The 19,094-nt window shown below is 40.7% G+C and overlaps 1 protein-coding gene across 5 annotated transcripts; it reads left to right on the top strand.

Annotated features, from left to right (window-relative positions):
- The first annotated feature begins 579 nt into the window (after positions 1 to 579).
- On the top strand, positions 580 to 17,457 carry LOC128764676 (phosphatidylinositol 3-kinase regulatory subunit gamma-like). Of its 5 annotated transcripts, none has more exons than XM_053874657.1 (12): positions 581 to 1,105; positions 2,366 to 2,974; positions 4,042 to 4,164; positions 4,288 to 4,393; positions 4,467 to 4,565; positions 4,999 to 5,179; positions 5,249 to 5,371; positions 6,275 to 6,417; positions 8,411 to 8,584; positions 9,268 to 9,339; positions 9,456 to 9,617; positions 10,891 to 17,457. In XM_053874657.1, exons 2-12 carry the CDS (start codon positions 2,746 to 2,748, stop codon positions 11,078 to 11,080), a joined length of 1,602 nt encoding a protein of 533 aa, XP_053730632.1. In that variant the 5' UTR covers positions 581 to 1,105; positions 2,366 to 2,745; the 3' UTR covers positions 11,081 to 17,457. The 5 variants fall into 5 exon arrangements, with proteins under 5 accessions (XP_053730641.1, XP_053730662.1, XP_053730632.1 ...); XM_053874648.1 differs by having other exon boundaries at positions 582 to 1,105; positions 8,408 to 8,584; XM_053874666.1 differs by lacking the exon at positions 4,467 to 4,565 and having other exon boundaries at positions 580 to 1,105; positions 8,408 to 8,584.
- The last annotated feature ends 1,637 nt before the right edge of the window (positions 17,458 to 19,094 follow it).

Here is a 19,094-nt window from a genome sequence, read left to right as displayed (position 1 = left end):
GTTAAGCAGTACTTCACTGAAAAATGACTTGCAGTCATGATTAAAAAAACAGGAACGTAATCACCCTCACCCTCATCATCAGATGCGCTCAGCTATGGTGAGGCATCTGTCATGTTAATAAAGCTGATTTGAAACGGCAGGCTATATCAAGCATCTGCTGCCAGAGCTTGCATGATATTGTCAATCCTTCCCACTGCTCTGACATACACTGTGACTGTCCCACCAAGATATGATGGAGGTGGCGCAGCGGAAGGGATCTGTTGTTTTGTCTACCATTGCGTGGCAGTTTTTTTTACCCTGTTATTTCCACACCAGTTCTTCAAGTATGATGATTTGTGAAGTGGAACGTGACGCTGGCAGAGTTGCGGGGTCAGGGGGATTCCACTGCCTAGATACATACAGTCTAATATTAGAACGTTTCCTTGATTTGTTAGCAGCATCTCTGCTGACTCCAGTGCACATGGCAACAGAGCGCCCAATAGGATTTCAGGCAGCCACTAAGCCCCTCACTCTGGATAGCAACAGTGGCATCCTTCGCTTATTTATTTATTTATATGTTTTCTTCTCCCACCGACTCATTCTCAGGCTTCCCTCAGAGCTGCCAAACTGTGAAAAAGAGTTGCAGAGAGAGGATCGGTGCTGTGTTTGCATCAGCGCTACTTCTAACTAGAAAGGCTTTGAGTTTTCATGCTTTGGCTGAGGAGCTTTCAGCTAACACATTTTGATCCACTTAATCTGCAGCCCACTCAGTAAGTGGAGTTTTCTACCTCCCACATAGAAGTAAAGAAAAAGTAGGCGATGTCTCAGAAAAGACCTGAGTCATAAGGACATGAGTCAGTGCAAAAGACAAGAATTGTCAGGAGAAAGAATGGCATCGTGGGAAAAAGTGGAACTCAAAGGAAAAGGACAACAACCAAGTGGAAATGATATTTTTTTAAAAATATGGAGGACTCGGCAGAAGAGGCGGTCCGGGATAGGAGGACTGTGGCCGATGGTTGGTTTGATTTGAGCCACGTGGGCATCCAGCAACGTCTCTTTGCCGCTTCATGGATGCTGATGAAATGTTGGCTTCGTCTGCTGCCCAGTTCCTTCTCTTTTGACCCAGGTAGGTGGGCAGCGTTCTGCACTAATGACTTTTACTCCTCAAAATGTTTCGCTTGTTTAGCTTGTTGGGGCAAAGTTGTCATTTTCAAGTTGCGACCTTGCTTCGTTGGCGTAACTCATTGTCATTAGCAGCGTAAGTATGTGGGACAATGAGAAGCTTTGAGGCGTTACAGACATGGCGAATGTCAGACGCCCCATCTTTGGAACCTAATAGCTTTCATTTGCCATAACACCTGTATCCAAACCAACTTAACTTTCCACGCACTTAGAATTTATCGGGTATGCATGACATTTCTGCCATATGTCGGTGGACACACTTTTCCTAAACTACGTCACATTTTTAATGAACCCGCACATACAGGCTTCTATAATTTAAATTCTCTTTTTTTTCCTCAAACCAGTGCGTTTTCCTGCTAATGCAATCTAAGCAATCTAACCACATCTCATGTCCAATGGTACTTGGCCGCGAAATCGAAAACATGTATTGGACAACAACATGAAGGATTCTATCTGTATTTAGTTCGGAAGCCAAAACCTCATCCATAGGGTATAATTGTACATACATTGGCAATGCCATTTTCTGTGACAGACTTTTGATCCTCACTGTTGTAGGACGCGGTTAATTTCAAGGTTACAGCTAAAATGTTGTTTTTTTTTTATGATTAAAATAACTACTTGGATTTTTTTTTTACAATTCAATGGTACATTTATAGTTCCTTTTGAAAATGAATCATTTCATTTTTGTAAAATCTAGTATATGCTGCACGATTTGTCAGAGTAACTTTACCTCATGACCAAACTATATTATAGACATCTGAGGATATATGTACGCAGAGGATATATCTGGTTTCTCCAACAAGAGGACCATGAAATAAGTACATCATGAATGCTCACACGTTTACTGATCTCATTTGAACGTTAACAAATTATGTGGGTTTTCATTGACCTAGTTCATCATAAATGGAGAACTTAAAAAGAGAAACTAGATTTAGAGAACAGTGTTGCAAAAATCTGAGGAAACTGAGGACATATCTGCATTGCTGTATTGCCTAATAGCTTCCTTGCATGTTTAACCTCTCGATGCTATGCTATCCTAATTAAAAAGATTTTTTTTTATGTTATTTGAAAATATTTTCAAGGAAATGCTATATAATTAAACATTTCATTTGTTACCTTAGTATGGGTCTCTCTTTGTTTGACCAGTTTTGTGAGTTTATGTTTCATGATGCCAATTTGGATCAAAATTGTTCTCTCTCACAAGGTGATGTGTCAACGACTTGGGAGCAGGTTTATGGCTCAACAACCAGCGCCAGAGAATAAATGAACCCAAAACATCCAGCTGCTGGACAACTCGGGTCTTTCTGGACCTCCTCGGGTATGGATTTGTTCAGAGGAAATTCCGTCGAGCGCGGCAGTACTTAAAAAAGATATTTAGTAGACAGACAAAGATGCAAAGTCATCGCTGGGCTGCAGGATGTGGTTAAAGGACGCAATGGAGCTTCGCGACCAACATGCAGAGCAGCCATGAACTCTGCATCATCAGCCATGAGTGTCAGCTGATAGAATGCAACCAGCAGAACTGGGGCATCCGGCTACTTCACCTACGCCATAAAACAGGACGATTCAATCATTGATGCAAAAATGGCTGACCAGAGTTTCCAACTGTGGAAGGGGGCGGAGGAGCTTGAGCTGGCCGATGCGCCAGCGTCATCGCTTGCGTCCCTCCGTCTCACGGATGACAACAGTGACCAGATGGGGGATAACGCTGAGCCCAATTGTGAGCAATTTCTAGTGATGTCACCACCGCTGGACCAATCACAGGCACAGGCCGAAAGATCAGTTGCCAGTATGTTGCAGGCATCATCAGACGGTAAGTTATGACCACATCAGTGATCGATGACCTCAGCTTACCTTCCTATTTGTTTCTTTGATGCCATTTATTCAGTACATTATTTCTGGCTTAACTCAAGATACAGTGCAGCAATACGAAGATATGACGCAAGATCCATGTTATAATGTTTATGTTGCTTCAATGAACAAAATTGTAAAAACACCAACATGTCAAACAGTTTGGTTCAATGAGCCTGTATTAGTTGGAGACAAAGAAATGGTGAAAGTAAACATCTGAAATCAGTTAAATTTAAATCGTTTTTATCTACAGACATGTGTGTTTCAGCTGTCCTTCATGATTTAAAGATTGATATTTTTGATCACATACAACTGGAACAGAAACAGAGTCACTACTGCGTATCACAGATTTTTTTCTCAGGGGTTGTGTTTTGAGTAATGTGGCCATTTTGTAAACTTTTCATTAATATAAATATGAAAAGGCCCATGTACTTTTGCCGTGTATGTCATGTTTGATTACTGAAGAAAAATACTTGCTCGATAGGGCCCCGTACATCTAGTGACAAGTGCACAACTGTGAAATGTTGATGCATCCATCAACAGTAGTTGTATCAATCAGGGTCAGGTACTGTTTGTTTGATGTCAGACAAGCGTTGACGTGAAATATCAATTTGCAAATTCATTTTGTGAGTAATCACAAAATGAATTTGGGGTGGGTTGAGAATGTCATCGAACTAAAGATCTGATGGAGTGCTATAGACAGATCTTTGATTTTTATTTTTATTTGTTTTACTAAAACAAACTGCTCCAACTTCTCAGGCGGCCAAGGCCTCTCTACCGGCAGCTGTTGTTTGTGAGGCGAGGTCACTGTAAGCACTGTCTCTGGCTCAGTGTCTGGGTGTCAAGGAGTGCCGGTTCTGGCATTTTAGGCAGTCAGACAGTGTCACTGGTCAGCAGACTAGTCTGGACAGAGCCTCATACATGAAATAATAACCAGATCTTTCTGCAGACTCCTTGTCAGTAGTTCAAACAACAAACAACAAATTCTATCCATACCCTCAACCAGACACTCTTCTGTTTATGTTGCAGAGCTCCTGGAGGGACAAAACCACAACAGAGCTCAGCTTCTGACCAGGTTAATGCAGGACATTTACCCAATTGCTGATAATAATGGACTTGGAGCCTGGGATGACACAGTCGTTCAGGAAGGAGGTGATTATTTAATTACTTATTTCTTCTGTTATTCATTATTAGATGCATAGATTCATTTTCATGTGCCACCCTGCTCAAAATTTCCTCCCATCTCCCCTTCTATTTCATGAATCCTCTGGCCAGATCATCAATCAATGACCAACACAACCAAAATGGTGGCAGCTTGTGAGTCAGGAGTTGAAGATTGTCAATTGCTGGACGCGGAGTGGTACTGGGGCCACATCTCCAGGTACCATTCAAAGTCTAAAAATGTCCTTTAACAGAGATTAGCTTGAAATGTGCATCATCTTGTTTTGGAATAGAGATGAAGTGAATCAGATGATGAGAGACACTCCGGATGGAACATTTCTGGTCAGAGATGCGTCAAATAGGGTGAAAGGAGAGTACACTCTCACACTCAGGTAAACACTTTTGAAGTCTTGAAACAGCTCAATGAGCAATATTTCCGAATCATCTGAATTGCAACAATTGCCTTAAAATAATATTTCGCTGAATTCAATCAAATCAGCTACACTTTACCAGTCTGGAACAAGGGTGTGAAAGTGATCGGCAAAAGGGCCGCAGTGGGTGCAGGTTTTGCTCTAACCCTGAAAGCACATGTAGATTAACCAGGTGTCATCTGAAACAGGCAGCACCAGAGTGAGAATGAACCGATTACAGCCTTCAGACACCTGATTGGCTATAGTATGTGTTCCTGATCAGTTGGAGAGAAAAGCTGCACCCACATGAACCTGTTGGGATTCCATTTCAGACCTGTGTATTAAGGCCTCAACCTTTCCTCCTCTCAAGTGTTTCCTACTGTTGAATATGACAACTTCTCTCTCACAACGGCAGAAAAGACGGCTCCAACAGACTCATAAAGATTTTTCAATGTGGAGGAAAATGTGGCTTTTCTGAGCCACTGGCCTTCTCCTCTGTGGTGGAGCTCATCCAGTTCTACCAGTGCAGATCACTGGCCCAGTACAACTCCAAACTGGACACACGGTTACTCTATCCCATTTCCAAACACCAACAGGTATCAGACACAAGAATCGTTCACACTGTTGTCTCAAATGTAGACTATGATCTTTGCATCTCTGTGCAGCTGGTTGTGATGGAGGTTGAGCTGGATGCAGTCAGAGAGCAGTTAAAGACGCTTCAGGATCAGTATGAAGAGAAGAGCAGTGAGTGCGACAATCTGTTTGAAGAGTTTAACCGAACATCACAGGTAGGCCAGTAATTGCTTCTTCACCTTATGTATTATTTTTCACTGTTTGTACTGTTTGATCAGCATTTGAGGATTGTCTTTTCAATGACCAAGATTCATTCTATAGTAAAAATAAGTAATAAATTCACTGGAATTTATGACGTGGATTGCAGCGTCTCAGCGTGGGGCAAGATTTAAGTTTTTTACGTTTTCACAGTTGAGTGAGTTGTCCCAGTATTTTCGGTGTGCAGTGGGTGAGCCCTGGAAGTGATATGCATGTGTTTATTTTTTATGGATGTGACGTGCATGACTTAGTTTTTTTTTTTTATCTAGAGAATTTTTATTTAATTTTTATTTAGATACCTTTTATCTTGTGATAATTTGTATCTCGTGATAATGTTGAGCTTGTGATCACTGGATTTTGTGAATAAATCTCTACATACAATCTGGGCGACCGAGAGCTTGTCATTCAGGTATGACACACATCTTAGACATTTGATTCATATTTGATCTCGAGATACTAATTATCACAAGATAAATATTATCACTAAATAAAGGTTATCTCAAGATTTTAAAAAAATAGTCAAGCATGTCACATCCAAAAAATACATGAATGTCACTTCCCGGGCTCTGTAATACCTATTTTATAAATATTTTGGAGAGCTTTTATGTTTTATGCTTTCCCAACAGTTCAATCAAAATGATTCTTTTCATTATTTCTTCATTTTAATGGGCATCGAAATAATTTGTCATTTTGGTTGACCTTTCAGTTAGTGTTTCTTTTCACACATGGTATATATAACTTAATAGAAACGACTTCACACCACATTTACATGTTTTCTTACTTATTGTGACATAACGTCAAGGCTAGTGGTGCAACTTGAACTTGAAATATCACAAAAGTGCCATTGATGTGTCTTACAGGAACTGCAGACCAAACGGACGGCTATTGAGGCGTTCAGCGAGATCATCCGAATTTTTGAGGAGGAATGCAAAACACACGAGCGCTACAGCAAAGAATACATCGACATGTTCCTAGCGATAGATGGCAGCAAAGAGACAGACAAGTATGTTTTTCATTTATTTATGCCCCATGACTCGATTACACGTCACTCAAGAAGCTCAATAATATAATATAATATAATATAATATAATATAATATAATATAATATAATATAATATAATATAATATAATATAATATAATATAATATAATATAATATAATCATGTTACCGCTGACTTTAACAAGTACACAAGAATAAAAGACAAGATTGGATTTAGGACTGAGGGCAGGAGACATACAGTATTGTATTGAAAACAGAGCTGAAGTCCACAAACAGGATCCTGGCATAGGTTCCTGGGGAGTCCAGATGCTCCAGAATGAAATGAAGGGCCTGGTTTACTGCATCGTCCACAGATCTGTTGGCTCTGTAGGCAAACTGCATTGAGTCCTGGAGGGGAGCAGTGATACTTTAGGTGGGACAGAACCAGGCGCTCAAAGAACTTCATGACCACCGACGTGCCATTCAGTCCTGTGGTCCTTTCTTTGGGACAGGAACAATGGAGGAGGATTTAAAGCAGGCTGGAATATAACAGGCTCCAGAGTGAGCACGGCCTGCTCCAGGATGTCAAGAGAAGGAGGGAGGAGCTCAGAGTGGGGGATGCACATGGCCTATAGTTTGGCTGAGAACAGCTGCCCAGTTTATCTGAATATACGACCTTAGCTTTCTTCAGCTCCCTCCGAAACAATACTTCAGTTCCTGTCCCCACTCTTACAAGCTGCCTCTTTCTCCAATCTAACCTGGCTGAGTTTTGCTATGCACCAAGGTTTGTCATTTGCATAACTCACCTTCATCCGCTTTGGAACAATACACTCTTCACAGTAGCTGATCCATGAAGTCACAGTGTCTGTATACTCGTCCAGATTATTGGTGGCAGCCCTGAACACCTCTCAGTCGGTGGTCTAACTATAAGTCTGCAGCTCCTCTACAGCCTCACTTGTCCGGATCTTCATGCTCCTCACATGAGGCTTTGCAAGCTTCAATCTCTGTAGGTGGGTATAAGATGAACCATCAGGTAGTCCGAGAGTCCCAGTGCTGCTTGAGGGAGGGCACTACAAGCGTTCCGATACACTCTGCTCCCTGTTGGGGAATTTTACCACCTGCTTGTACCTGGGAAGCTCCTCGTTCAGATTCGCCATGTTGGAGTCACCAAGCACAATAACAGTGGAGACCTGGAAAGTTTCACATGCAGGACCTGGTCTATTAGCACGTGCTGGGCCTCATGAACGTCCACGCTCATGTATAGGGGTTGGACAAAATTATTATTATTATGATAGTAGTGGTGAGCTTCGGAACCCTGTCTGCACGATGAAGCTAGAATCCCTCCATATGCATTTTCTGGTATGAGTTCACTCAACCACGTCGTCATGAAACACAAAACACAAGGCGAGGAGAAGTCCCTGTTCCACTCAGCATCAGCGCCAGTTCATCCATCTTATCACTGAGCGAGTGGAGAGTAATATCCTGGGAATGGGTTCTTCGTCAAAGGCGAACGAGTGAACCAGCGCGTTTCCCTCTCCTCCCCAGTCGCTTTCGTCCAGCCAAAAAATGGATTAACTCCAACAATGGCACCAAAAATACAAGTAATAAGTCAGACAGAGTGATAGACCTGACATTAATCAACTCATCTTGGGTTTAAGTACATGTGCCATCAAAAGAAGCAAAGTAACACACACGATAATGCCAGGCCAGCCTTTGTCTGAGCCATCTTGGATCAAAGAAAATACCAGCACAAGTACACCGTTTAATTGGCAAGACTTCTTTCGACTCACATACTAATGATATACTGTAGTAGCTTCACACTAAAAGCTAATTTTAGAAGCCAACTTTGACCGCTGCGTCATCTTTGAGGGATCACCAGATACTGAAGTCATACTTTTGGGAGTGATAGTAGGATTTGATACAAATGACACAGTGGCACTGAAAATTGTATTTCACATCTATGTGGGTAGGTTCTTGTTAGTGTGATAATTGACTACAGTGATCATCTCCCCAGCAGGATTCAGAGCTCCGAGGATCTGCAGGCTAGAGTGGAAGAGATTCACAACAGCAAGAAGAAGTTGGAGGAGGAGCTGAGGGAGAAGACGCTTGCTCACATGGAGGTTGAGAAAAAGATAAATCAGCTAAAGCCTGAACTGGTGCAGCTCAAGAAAATCAGGGATCAATACTTGCAGTGAGTCAGAAACTACACAAGTTTAGCAATATACCTTATTTTTCAGCAAGAATTTGGTTTTTTTCCAAGTGTTACCGGGCCTGTGACTTTTTATGGATATGTCAGTGTCGCCAACCCCTGACATCATGTGACATGCCTCACCAGGACGGCAGCTGTCTTGAAACGAGCTGAGCTAAAATGAATAGATTTTGAATCATCTCAAAAATATGAAATAATTAACAAAGACGAAAATGAAGAACAATGTCGCCGTAATTTTAATTTGATTTGATTTGTTTTGTAAACAGACAATACGGTTATAGTTAGTCATGGTTTTTTGAAAATCGTTTGTATTTTATTTCAGTTAACCAAAGTGTTTCACAATTCCAGTTTGCGTTTTTTCATTAGTGTACCTTGCTACTTCGCTACATTCGGTTCCACGTCATGTTGGGAATACAAATGTCTTGCCGATAGGACCTTCGTGGTGGTACTGCCTCACACAACGAATTTAATGAAGTAAATTCCCCCCATGACTCATAGTCCATTGTGACCTTTATAAGTTTTTACTCCTTCTAAAGCATTTTTTGACTGGTGCGACTTGTAGTCCAAGAATATATGTGGACTTCAGCCATTCAATTGTTTTTAATTATTTTTTACTGGTGTTGTGTCAAGAATATCCTCACTGACTGTTCATGTGAATTTCACAGGTGGATCAACCAACAAGGCATCAGACATAGTCAGATCAATGAGTGGCTGGGTATCAAGAATGAAGAAGAAGAGTGAGTATCAGAGTATGAGTGTAGCCTTGTGGGACCACTTCCATCAGTCATTGAGGCTCTGTTGTTGATATTATATGATTATATAAAAGGGAAACATACTTTCACCCTTCACACAGCCCATACACTCTGGCCGATGACACACACCAGGAGGAAAAGTGCTGGTACGTGGGGACAATGAGACGGAAAGAGGCGGAGGAGCTGCTCAGGGGACGGAGGGACGGTACCTTCCTCATCAGGGACAGTCAAACTCAGAGAGGCTCCTTCGCCTGCTCTGTTGTGTGAGTAGCTCAATGTCATTGTTGGCTACTTCTTTTAGGTTTTAAGATGCACCATTCAAATAATGTCTTGGAGTTATTGATAAGATAATCACATCAAGTCAGAATAGTTTAAGAGTCAATGGAGAGAGTCAAAAAAGCGACATTTCATTTAGATATTCACTATAATTGAAATACAGTGTGCAAAATGTTGGCTGATGAATGAATGACCTGCTGCTGTCATTGTGTATTTGAGCACCACTGGTACATAAGCTAGAGACGCAGACATGACTAAATGACCAAATCACGATCCAGCAGAGATTAGATTTAAATGCATGTAAATACTTTCTTTCCTATAATCAGAAAAATTCTCTGACTAAGCAACCTTGCAGATGGGGGTGGTGGCGTGATTAAAATCGGACCAAGTGGTTTGAGCTTCTGCGCCATGAAAATAAACGTGGTTATTTTTTGTTCTTGAATGTTCAAAAGCATACTATTATCATAGAAATCTAAATACAGGCGGAACAGTAAGCACTGTCCATGCGCCAACAAAGCTCAAGCTTTGCAAACACATCAAGATAATCGACGTCGGACAAAGCACACAAAATGATGCTCATGGACTGACAAGGAAGAAAGACTTTGGCAGCGACTGCGACTTGCTTTGGTTGCCTGTGTTGTATTTTTTCCTGCGTCATCTTGGGAGCTTTCGGTGGAGGGAACTAAATTTATATATATCCTATCCTTCTAAGAACTAGGACCCAGGAGCTTAATCAAGATCAGATTGTTCTATGAAAATGTGGATGTTTTGTTGCCTTAAAATAGCATCAGCAGGAAAATGTAGTGCAATGGTGCCACTTTTGGTGGGAGAAATTCATAAAGCTTTGCAACACCAATCATTGCTGGCACGAATCCTCTTCCATAAAACATTTTTCATTATCACAACGTTTCTATTGGTCATCAATGTCATCATCCTTATCTCCCAGGATTGTAATATGTTCTCAACGTGGAGAGAACTATATATGGATAAAATCCATGTCGGTGATGATAAAAAAGTACACATGGAAATTCAAGGTTTGGCAGGACTGTCCCAATGCCTTGCTACCTCCGTCATTAACACAGGTTATTGCAGAGTGCGATTGAAAAAAAAAAAGGTGACAAGCTATAAAGCAGGTCTCTCATAGTTGAAAAGGTACATGGAACAACTCACCATCATTCACAGACATGGGGGACACAACACTTGCTTCAAATGTGTCTTTGAATATTTCATCAACTGTTTCAAAACGTTCTCCTCCGGCAGAGTGGATGGGGACGTAAAGCACTGTGTGATCTACAGGACGGCCAAAGGATACGGCTTTGCTGAGCCCTACAACCGGTACTCGTCTCTGCGAGAGCTGGTCCTGCATTATCGACACACATCCCTGATCCAGCACAACCAACAGCTGAATGTAACACTTGCCTGGCCTGCTCTCCAACAGCAGTCCAGTTGAGACCACACCAGCATAACGACACACTGACCGCACTTTCCCAGAAGCAGCACTGTACACTAGCTCCAAGTTTTAAACGAGTTTTGGTTACATAAGAAATCTATATTCGTATATTCGTCTGAATTAAAATTCTCTTTTCCAGGAGTCAGAAAAAACTGTAATTGTCGCCTATTTCATGACTTAAAAAGGACAAAAAGGTCCTTTAAGCACTTTACAATCAGCTCAGGTGGATTTTATCTGAAATGCTTTGAACTGCTTCATTTCTGCTGTTGATTCTGTTTTGACGCTACAATTGACCTGTTTTTGACCAAATATTCTTCAAATTGCTATTTGCACATGCAGCTTGTGAACACATCACAGGAGTAGTCAAAAACACTGTCTGTAGTACAGTATGTGGGGTTTCCTAGGCATTTAAATAGAAGCCCAAGATTTCAATGGAGACTTGGATTCATGGACGCTTTTGTTGATAAACAGTGTTTGGTTAAAGAAAAATGCATTGGTGTTGCAGATTATGGTGTTTTCCTTTCCTTTTCTGTAGTTATTGAGGTACCATGCTTTCACATGTCTCCATCCAGCATTTTCACTTCAGAACAGCCTGATAGCATGCTACCAAAGCAATCAGATAGAACAAGTGTGTTTCTGTGTCTCTTGGCAGTTGGAAGTGCTACAAATGTGAGATGTCAGACTATTGTGTGAGGGGCTTGTGTGTGCATTGGAGCTTTGCTTTTGCTATAGGGAAAAACTGTCACAGCTTCAGAGTATTTTTCTGCATAGAAATGATCAGCACAGCTGTGGAAAAAGTGAGATTTGAAAGGAAGATAAGTACTCTGCAGATACTCGGGGAGAAACACAGCTGTCAGTGTTACTGCAAATGAATTAATACAAAGAATATTTTGAAACAACTTCATAGCTTTGTTTGTAGGTTCCTACATGCTCAATGATATCTGAGATGTTTAGCAGTGAACTATGAGCAAGAATGTCTTACAGGAGTGACTACACTTTACTGAAGGGTTTAAGGGCTCACCTACCATATAATGCATTAAGAGTACATTGATTAGACATTATGATGCACTTATCAAGGTCTGAAAGACATGAAGACTTACTGTAGCAGTCCACCTACACTGCACGTTCAAACCAGCCATGCAAATCCCATTGCAACGTCATAGTAACCTGGTTATGAAGTTTGAAATGAGTCAGATGTTCTGCAAACCAAAACACGAGCAGTGCAAATGAACTTCTGTGTCATAACTCTCCCCTGGTCATGAAGCATTCCCCGCATCAGTCCGCTACAATATTGCCAGTATGCAGTGAATAAGTAGTGGCAAAGGGTAGCTGTATGTGAGGCATGCATAGGTGAAAAAGTGAAAACTCATCAGCAAGAAATTGGTTTGATGAGAGTTAAGCCATGGAGTCCCATTCCACAAGGTTTGTGAGTCCCCCTGCATGAACTTCAGACTTCAACGTCAGAAAGTCACGCAATGCTGCAGGAGGCAAAACATTTGATTTCATTGAAACACCTGACAAAAGGCAAATGCTTTTCACAGAATTGTAACCACAGACACTTTTTTATACATATCTGTTCTTGCACGATGACACGAAGCTTAACCAGAAAACCGCCATCCTCTGCACAGTCAACAAGACTACAGTGTCTCCCCTGCAGCATGTGCCGCCCTGAGGTGCGCCAGTGTCGGCCTCATTCACAAAACAAAAGCAGCTGCAAACTCTGGAAGAGAGAGGCGTGAACATGGGAAGACTCCAGACAAAATGAAACCAAAATAAAGGACACCATGACAATACATGCATTATAATATCCTGTGAATGTACTAATAATGCAGATTAGATTAGGTCTATAGGTAACGTGGCCCCTATCCGGGTGCACTTAACCTTCATGAAAGTTCACCTACACCTGCCATTCTCCCCGGTCATTTACAAGGTGGACCACACAAGTGACTTTTGTTTGTCCACTTGAGAGACTCCCTTTGACTCAATTTCACACAAAAAGGTTTCCTTGTAACAAATTCCAGCTTTGATCACGGGCTTTATTCTTCAAGAGAAAAAAAAAAAGAAAGGTTGGCTCCATTGTCAGGTGGTAGGAACTTATTCTGCGTAATGAAAACAGACATATCATTTTGAGTCTGGAAATAGTGGCAAGTAGTGCATTTTCCCAAAACCAAATCATTCAAAAAGTACATAATCCAATCTTGATCTAGCTAGACAATCTGCCCCTGCCACACTATAGTCTCACAGCTACCTAAAATTTGCGACAAACATAGTATCCCGTCATTTTGTGGCTTTCACTGTCGAATTTTTGAATCATGTTGATAACATCAGAACAAACAATATGTACCACCAAATGTATTGACTGATAACAGCAGACTGGATCATTTGAACATCAACACAAGAATGGAATCCTTGATTTTGCAAAACGTGCCGTAAAAACTGTCACACTCTAAAACTACATACATGAGTTCTGACAACTTAAAATTCGTACTTTGTAATTCATACACAGCCTACTAAGTAGAGATGGGCAGTTTAAGGCTTTAATGGCCCACAGCAACATAGAAATCATTTCGCTTCTGCAACCAAGTGAATTTTCCGCACTTTCAAGTCGAGACGTCCCTTTCGGCCAATGCTGAAGAACAAAACTCATGATGTCATGCACAGCTGAGTGTGGAATATTATCCATACTCATGGAAATCTGCTCTGAGCTATATAATTGTAGAACTCAGCGTCGTACAAAAACTAAAAAATGTATGGTCAATCACCATCAGGATTTTTGTGTGTGCTCCTACACCTTTGACCAAGCTGACACACTTGAGTCTTCATTTTCTCACTGACACACAACCGTGCATGGCAGCAACTACATATCAATGCTGTTTCATTAGATCTTTTTTAATGTAGTGGCCTTGTTTATATTTGCTTTTTTTAAATGAGCATCATATTTAGATGATAGATCTATTCCAGTCTTCAAACCTGAAAGATTATTTAATCAGGTTTGTTGTGAGAGAAAAAAAGACCTGCTATGTGCACTTTATTAAAAACAAATTTTTGCACACCTAATGTAGCATATATTGATTTTTGTAAAGCCTAGTGCAGGCGCACAGTGAGTTAAGGGTAATAGGAGTTATTGGCAAGTTATGCAACCATCTCTCTCAACTCTTCATGTTAATACACGTGAATAAATGTTTTAAAAAAGAAACAATGTTGTTGTTAAAACAATGTTGTTCAAGAGAATTATTTATAATGTTTTACTTAATCAATAATACGGAACAAACCAAAGTGCATTTTAGTTCCTTCAAAATAAAGCAAGATAATGTTAAATGGCACATAGTAGTGACCGTGTAGACTGCATTCTGTCCACTAATGCTGTGGGCGGGATGAGTGGGAAATGCTGGCCCATCAGATTAAAAAGAAGCCATTTCTGTATCAGTGTAAAAGTCCAAAGCACGAGTGATTAAAATAATTAATCAAAGCAAGCTGTTGGAAATGTAATATAAAACACATTCGGTACATTTACTATGACGATATAAAGTCATATTTTACTTATCGACAACGCAGGCGTTTTAGTGTGAGAGAACCTCAAACATTGATGGTTCTGTCGAAGACCATCAGTGGGAGGTCAAATTGGAGCTTGAGAGGCTCAGTAAGCGCAAGGATTCATTGGCCTGTTGCTGAGAAATTTGACGTTTTTGACTTGCCTATCAGTTTACACTTTCTCTTCTGGTCACAAGCTTAGTAGGTGAATGTACTGTATTCCTCCATGTTTGGGGCTCTCCCATTGTGAGAGGTTCAATCAATCAGGAGAGTCTCAAAATAAAAACAATTCTCCTCTGCATTGATGAGAAACCTGTTGAAGGATCTGATGCTACTCAGGATGTCTATGGCCGCCTCAATAGAGCAAAGAGAGCTTGAGGTGAGGTGAGGGAAGTATCAGTCTCTTTCATTCACTCAAAATGTAAAACTAAATAATAAAAGAAAGATGAAAAAGAAATATGAACATAATGTAATATGCAACTGTGTTATTAAGATAAAAAAAACATTGACAAAAAGTATTGAGCCAAATACATCATGAACCTATAAGTTAGTTGATCTGATGTGATTAAAGAGATGTGAACTCTGGGCAAGTGCAACAACGCTGATGTCTGACACACCAGAGCCACCAGTGGGCAACGCAACACTAAAGACCTGCTGTAACAATCACCACTAGATGAGACCGTTTCAACCGAGGTGCTACTGGATCAACAGTGCAAAGCCCTTGAGTAAGTTCATCGGTGTCAGGTAGTTTGCACTTTGGTTCACTGAAAAGTCTGTTTGCTGGTTTCATTTTCAAGTTCAAATAGAATAGTAGTTGTTTATTGTCTGTGGGTTTTAGACGTCAAGCAAAGCATGCGGTGAGTAATGTTGAAGGTGCTTCATGTTGAAAATCTGCAGTGTATTTTTAAGAATTATAGATTTTCACCAAATGGATTTATTCAGAATTTTCATTCAGAATAACGTATTTTTGAACGTTTTGACTCATTGTTATGTGCATCGTGTTTCCTGACACGAACCAATATATCACAGAGGTTGTGACATCACCATGTCCAATTATTGTGTGGCACTGTTGTACAGGAATATAGCAAAACAAAATATGAAAAAAAAGGTACAGCACAGCTGTTTTTACGGGTATTTATCATCATAAGCTACGGTCAGCGTCACCAACATATTCTTTTCTTTAAGAACCAGCATGTTGACTCTGTTAAATGTCATTGTGGACTACGGCGGCATTGTACTCATGGTACATGATACTATCAATATTTTGGCTCATATTTTTATTTTTTATAAAAACATACCTCAAATAGTTTCAAAATAATGCCAAGCTGCCCATTTAAATTTCATTTTAGATCTGTAGCCATACTTGTCCCTCCGTTTCTGCTTGCATACCTTGGCCATATTAGTATGCATCAAAAGCAAAATTGTCTTCTGACTGAGAGCGTGGGGAAAGAAATACAGACCCTTCAAACTGACATACTTGATATCGTCAACTGCTACTGACAGCAGGAAATTAATTTTTGAACTTACTGAACTGCAGACTTCAACTTCAACTTCAGATTTTGTGGTTGTGACTATTGATACTTGGAGCTAAATTTTAGCCAGTAACACGCAATAGCTTCACATTTATAGAAATTTGCAATCTGTATACTAAAGTTACAAACTCCCTCTCTCATCAAAGATGGCCTCCGGAGGGTATAAAGTAAATTGCACGGCACCTTCAATCTATAATAATAAATTTGTGCAAAGGAGGATAATGACCACACCGCATGGTTGAGATGGAGCAAGGACATCATGGACAACCATCCAGCCTCGACAACACTTGTCCATGGACGCACAAAGCCAACCATGGCTATATTTGAGCATGTGCATTATGCTTTATACATGTAAAAATAAACCATGTTTTTTTTTACATTTGTCCATGGTAGAAATATAGCTTGTTGAAACTCTGTCATGCTAAAGTAGTAAAGTAGCTTGCATAGTAGTACCAACACATTCAAAAAATATGTAAAAATATGAAAAGATCTGAACTGGCACAAACATCTGTTATCATACAGCCTGGGTCTGCCTCACCTTATGTGATTACTGAGTGACATTGACTTCCGTATTTAAATACATCACTTCATCTGTTGATAAAAGAATCATAAAGGCAATCGCTCCAGCTTTGGCCAAGTAGATTTAGTTCTCTTGATTGTACTGTAATTGCCTTGCATGGGTGTTGTCATTGAATAAAATGCACTAAATGTTTTAAGTCAAAGCAAACACAGCTTTTTACTTTTGCTGAGCAGTAGGACATGATGTAAACACGGATTGTGAAGTTGTGAAGTTTGAGTGGTGATGTCTGCCATGTAGATTTTTTTTGTATTATTTCGAGCACAAACCTTCAAGGCTGATGATTCAAAACCCCGAAATGGATTCTCACCATTTTACAGTACTTAACTGCTAAGTCCAGGGAATTCATTTGTATAGTTCAGTAATACGATTTTATCTGTGGTCAAATACCTCGACTTGTCTGTGTACTCAAGTCAACTAAAGTTCCTGTTACTGTAACTTTCTGCTGTCACGGCTGTAGGTCTTTTATTTTGATTAGGATTTAAGTGCGTAGTCTATTTGTGAGGACAATACTGTTATGATCAATGTTTGTTTACTGCATAAAGAGCGTAAAAATGCAACAGCACTGTTCTTTTGGAAATTGGAGTAGTTTGTCTCTCATGAAATGTGTCTCTTCCCACAGTTATTGTTTCTGTATGCACCTTGAAACCCAAAATAAATCTGAGAGTATAAACAGGTGTGATCTCACAAAATGTTTTTCTTGTTGGCAGCGATATGTTATTCTCTAAGAATGTAAACCAGGGGTACTAAATAAATACAGTACTATTATTTTGGCCTTTGTGACCCTCCATGACTTTGATGTGCGCCTAACAGAGTTGTATTTAAATTAAGATCAGTTGTAGTCTACATTATGTATTTATATCCTCTGATCTGCACAGGTAAAGAAATCCGCCCATCTTCCCTGCTTATCCGTAGCTGGGTTGCAGGGGCGGCAGCTTCAAAAGGTTGACCCAACAGCTCTCTCCAACTGCTCTGACCGGGGGGGTCCCAAGACATCCTTAGGCCAGTGAAGAGATTTAATCTCTTCACTGGCCTAAGGATGTCTTCACTGGTCGCTCTCAGGGGCTCAGTGAATTCAAACGTGGAACTGTCTTAGGATGCCACCTGTGCCACAAATCCATTTGTGAAATTTCCTCGCTCCTAAATATTCTCTATTATAAGAAAACGGAAGAGTTTGGGAACAGCAGCAACTCAGCCACAAAGTGATGGCCATGCAAACTGACGCAGAGGAGTCAGTGGATGCTGAGGCGCATAGTGCAAAGAGGTTGCAGACGTTCTGCATAGTCAATTGCAATTTTCCATCTGTAAATCTGGTCGACCAGTCTGGTTTGGGAGGTTGCCAGGGGAACGGTGCATTTTGTACTGCATTGTGCCAAGTGTGAAATCTGGTGGAGGAGGAATTATGGTGTGGGTTTTTTTTTGTTTTTTGTTTTTTTCAGGTGTTGGGCTTGTCCCCTTAGTTCCAGTGAAAGGAACTTTGAATGCTTCAGGATAATTAAACATTTTGGACAATTCCAAGATTTGGACAAGTGTAGTGAAACATGGTAAATACTGTATCATGGACACCGCGTTTGTGACGTGGATTTTACAAGAATAATACCACCTTGAAATTTGGAGCATCACCTGAGATAAAGTTCTCAGGAAACTATTAAGATAATCAATGATAGAAAACTAATGATGGTTGGCTCCCATTTGAGGTCCTCAGTGATGGTGGTCCCTCGGAAGTAGAAGGAGTCCACAATAGTAATGTGTAAACCAGCCAACATGAGAGGGGACATAGAAACTGTTACTCTCCTGAAGTCTATGGCCACCTCCACTGTCTTGTGGGCGTTGAGCTCCAGGTTGTTGTGGCTGCACCAGGACACCAGCCGCTCCACCTCCCTCCTATAAGCTGATTCATCTCCATCTGAGATGAGCCCGATGATGGTGGTGTCATCCACAAACTTAATCAGCTTCACGGATTGGTGGCTGAAGCTGCAGCAGTTTGTGTATGTAGGAAGAGTAACTCACACACATAGTACTTAGATACACCATTTATTATGTGCTACTGCTGTCTGCATTGGAGGCTGTCCACATATCTTTCTTATAGTTGATCTTCTTACAGCACTAGGCTCATTCTCAGCAGGCCTGGAAAGTGTACTAGGTATGTATATGATTTTGAACTTGTGTATCATCAATGTGAATGTCAAACCACATGGGGGTTTCTGGAATAGGTAAATGATTTGACATGGTATAATATTTGACAGAATCTGCCTCTTGCAGCAGTTTGCTGGAGCATCAGGACCTCATCTCACAAACAGGTGCTTATTAAATTGGTTGCAGCACCTCAACACCTGGAATGACTAACAGAGTCAGTTACCATCGGCCAAATCAT

This window comes from Synchiropus splendidus, chromosome 1 (genome assembly GCF_027744825.2).
Source record: "Synchiropus splendidus isolate RoL2022-P1 chromosome 1, RoL_Sspl_1.0, whole genome shotgun sequence".
NCBI lineage: Eukaryota > Metazoa > Chordata > Actinopteri > Syngnathiformes > Callionymidae > Synchiropus > Synchiropus splendidus.
This window is presented reverse-complemented; position numbering and strand designations above follow the sequence as displayed.